Raw genomic sequence first — 3053 nt, 5'->3', positions numbered from 1 at the left:
TGTGTGTGTGTGTATAGTCTGTGTGTGTTTTTAAAGAGCCTGGGGCTGAAACTTGAGTGGCATTACTAGGAATCATGTGTGTGTGTGTGTATTAAAAACACACACAGACCACACACACACACACAGAGTTTGGTTTAAAATCTGCATTGCCAATCCTCTGCACCTTTATCAGCATCTGGCCTTGAGATATATATATACTGTATATATATATATATATATATATATATATATGCATGCATGCATGCATGCATGCCCCTGTTTCTATGGGGAAGTATTGTTCTGGTGCCCTCTCTTCTTTTCTACCTTTTTGGAAGAAGTGTGTGTGTAGTTTTTTGGGTCTGGGAAAGTTGTGCCAAGGGACGCTTGGCATTGTCTTTTCTCAGAGGTGGGCTTGGTTACTTTGTTTCCAAAAAGGGAAAGAGCAGGGTTGGTTTGTTTTCTTCAAGTAGGCTTGTTTGTTTAAAAACAGTACATAAAAGGAAGACTTTGAGGGGGAAAAATATCCCCATAAGAGGGAGAAACGTCCGATTTTGCAAAAGATATAAACTATTGCGGAGCTTTAGGACCTAAGAAGAACAAATGAAGCAATGCATGATTAAATGTGCAACAGATTTGGGTGAAAATTATATATATATATATATATATATATATATATATATATATAGTATGAGAGAACATATATGTGTGTGTATATATATCTTTATATATACTGTGTACATATATATATATATACATTTTGTGTATGTGTTTATATATACTGTACACATACACTATATATATGTGTGTGTGTGTGTGTGTGTGTGTGTACATATATATATATATGAAGCAATGAGTGCATATTTGGAAGAAGGGTTTAAAATTCACTTGGTCCTAAAACGTCAAAGATAACTTTTTTAAAATGTTGTGTACTTGGTGTATAACCCCAAACAAGCTGGCTAAAATACATCAAAATACATTAGACACATCAGATGTTTTTTTTTTTTTTTTAAAATTAGAGGTACTGGAGAGAGTAACGCTTGAATATCTCTAAAGACTGGCACAGGCAGAAGGAGGATATTTGACATTGAACCCAATCAGCCTGGAGAGCAGCGTCTCATTTAAACATTATGTTGCATCCACACTGGAGCCATGATCCGGGTTGACACCACACTTTAACTGCCCCTGGCTCCATGCTATGGCGTTCTGGGAATGATCGTATGTTGTGGGGCCAGCATGGTGCCAGAGCAGTTAAAGTGATATCGAACTGGATTATGGCTCCAGTGTGGATGCAGAGAGGCAAGTCCAAAGGACCTCTGGGCATGGAGGGTGGATGCACTCAAGCTGCTTGGCTTGCAATGCGTGGATGCAGATAGTTTTGCAGTCTTTCCAAGGCACTCTTCTGCCTCCTGCGCTGGAGAGGCTTGCAGACTGCTTTATGCAGCTTCCCATCATGGCAGAACTTTGCAGAAGTGGGCTGCCACTTGTAGAAGTTGGAGGAGGAAAGGATTTCTCTCCCCCTCCCCCTCTGATTGAGGGTATCCTTGGAAAAGTCGGGAGAGGTTAATGGAAAGCGAGCTCTTGCAATTTGGAAGCCTCTTTGCCTCCCCACACACATACTCAGTTGCACTTGGTGCTGGTGATGGAATTGCATAATTGATTCCCCCATTTGCTGCAGCCCTCGCTTCCAGCCAAATGGAGGATTATTGGAAGGGAAAAAGCAGTCCAGTCCACTTTGCCAAGCCTAAAAGGATGCCTCCACTGAATGTGGCACTCGCTTGGGGTTTCTCATCCAACACGTTTCTCTAGTAAGCAGCCAAGAGGGAAACCCATCACTGGCTACAAGGGGGAGGATTGAAGAAGGCTGGTTTTTCTCTCCCTTTCCCTCTCCTCCATCCTTGGAAAAACTGAATAGCACTGGATGCAGTGAAAAAAGCTTCCTGTCTGGGACTGGATTTGCCTGAATGAAAGGGAAAATGCTGTTCTTTTATTCAGGTCAGATGTTGCTTTTCATTTTCATGCCTCCTCTTTTGCCATCTAGGGCAGCCTTATCTACCTGCCAGTAGAGATTCGGGGAAGGATATTACTTCTCAGTCTTACTTCTCAGTCTTGGCAACCTTCTTTCCTCCCATGGTTCCCAAACTTTGGTCCTCTAGATGGTTTGGACTACAGCTCCCAGAATTCTTAATTATTGGCCATGCTGGCTTGGGGTTTGGGGGGCTGAAGTTTAAAACATCTGGAGGATCAAAGATTGGGGGCCACTGATCTAGACCACTTCCAGTTGTTCCATCTGTTTAAATGTGTAACATTGCACTTTGAAGTGGAGGAGGTGGTGATTTGCTTATTTATATTTTTTTATTTATTGTATTTATACCCCACTCTTTAAAATCAAAGGTATAACCGTGTTAGTCTGTAGAATCAGAACATAGAGAGATCTTGTGGTAGCTTTGAGACTTTGAGATGCATCTGAGGAAGTAGGCTGAAGTCTAGGAAAGCTCACGCTGCCAATTTCTTTCAGTTAGTCTCAAAGCTGCTACAGGATCTCTCTACGTACTTACAAATGGTTAATGAGACAGTTTCTGCCCTCAAGCTTCCAATCTAAAAAGTGTTGAGAGACTCTAGTGTGCAAATCCGGCAAAAATAAGAAAGAAAGATGATTTCTAGAGACTGGTGTTCCTTTTGGTTAAAAGGAATAAAAGAAATCTGTGTTCGAGTGCGTAACAATGCCACATTAAAAAGGCAGTAGGAAAAAAAAGCTGCACAAAGATTATGGGTTGGTTCTTTTGTTGTTGTTGATTACTTGGCACCCTCTGCGCTCGTGGAACTTGAGAGTCCAACATGTGCAACAGATAGACTCCTGCCTCAAGGAGTGAAATGAGCTGTGCTTTCAACAGCAGTGGGAGTTGGGAAAGGGAAAGCTGCTGCTGCTGCTGCTTCTCTTCAAGTCATTTCTGATGCAAGAAATGATGAGAAACCAAGACTGTGCCTTCTGCCTTGAGCAACCTTGAAAGCGGAAGACCCTCTCACAGAGTGACGTGCCCAAGGTCAATCGGTGGGTCTCCATGGCTGAGTAGGGA

General features: G+C 42.2%; 1 protein-coding gene across 1 annotated transcript in view; it reads left to right on the top strand.

Moving 5' to 3' along the window:
- The first annotated feature begins 1690 nt into the window (after positions 1 to 1690).
- MAP2K6 (mitogen-activated protein kinase kinase 6) overlaps positions 1691 to 3053 on the top strand; it is a 1063669-nt gene continuing 1062306 nt past the window's right edge. Inside the window, exon 1 of the mRNA XM_042449737.1 lies at positions 1691 to 1971. Within this exon, the coding sequence (XP_042305671.1) occupies positions 1941 to 1971 (31 nt within the window). The 5' untranslated portion in view covers positions 1691 to 1940. The remainder of the gene's footprint in view (positions 1972 to 3053) is intronic.

Source organism: Sceloporus undulatus, chromosome 2 (assembly GCF_019175285.1).
Source record: "Sceloporus undulatus isolate JIND9_A2432 ecotype Alabama chromosome 2, SceUnd_v1.1, whole genome shotgun sequence".
NCBI classification, from domain to species: domain Eukaryota; kingdom Metazoa; phylum Chordata; class Lepidosauria; order Squamata; family Phrynosomatidae; genus Sceloporus; species Sceloporus undulatus.
Note: the sequence above shows the minus strand (reverse complement) of the source record. Positions and strands in the feature narration are given on the sequence as shown.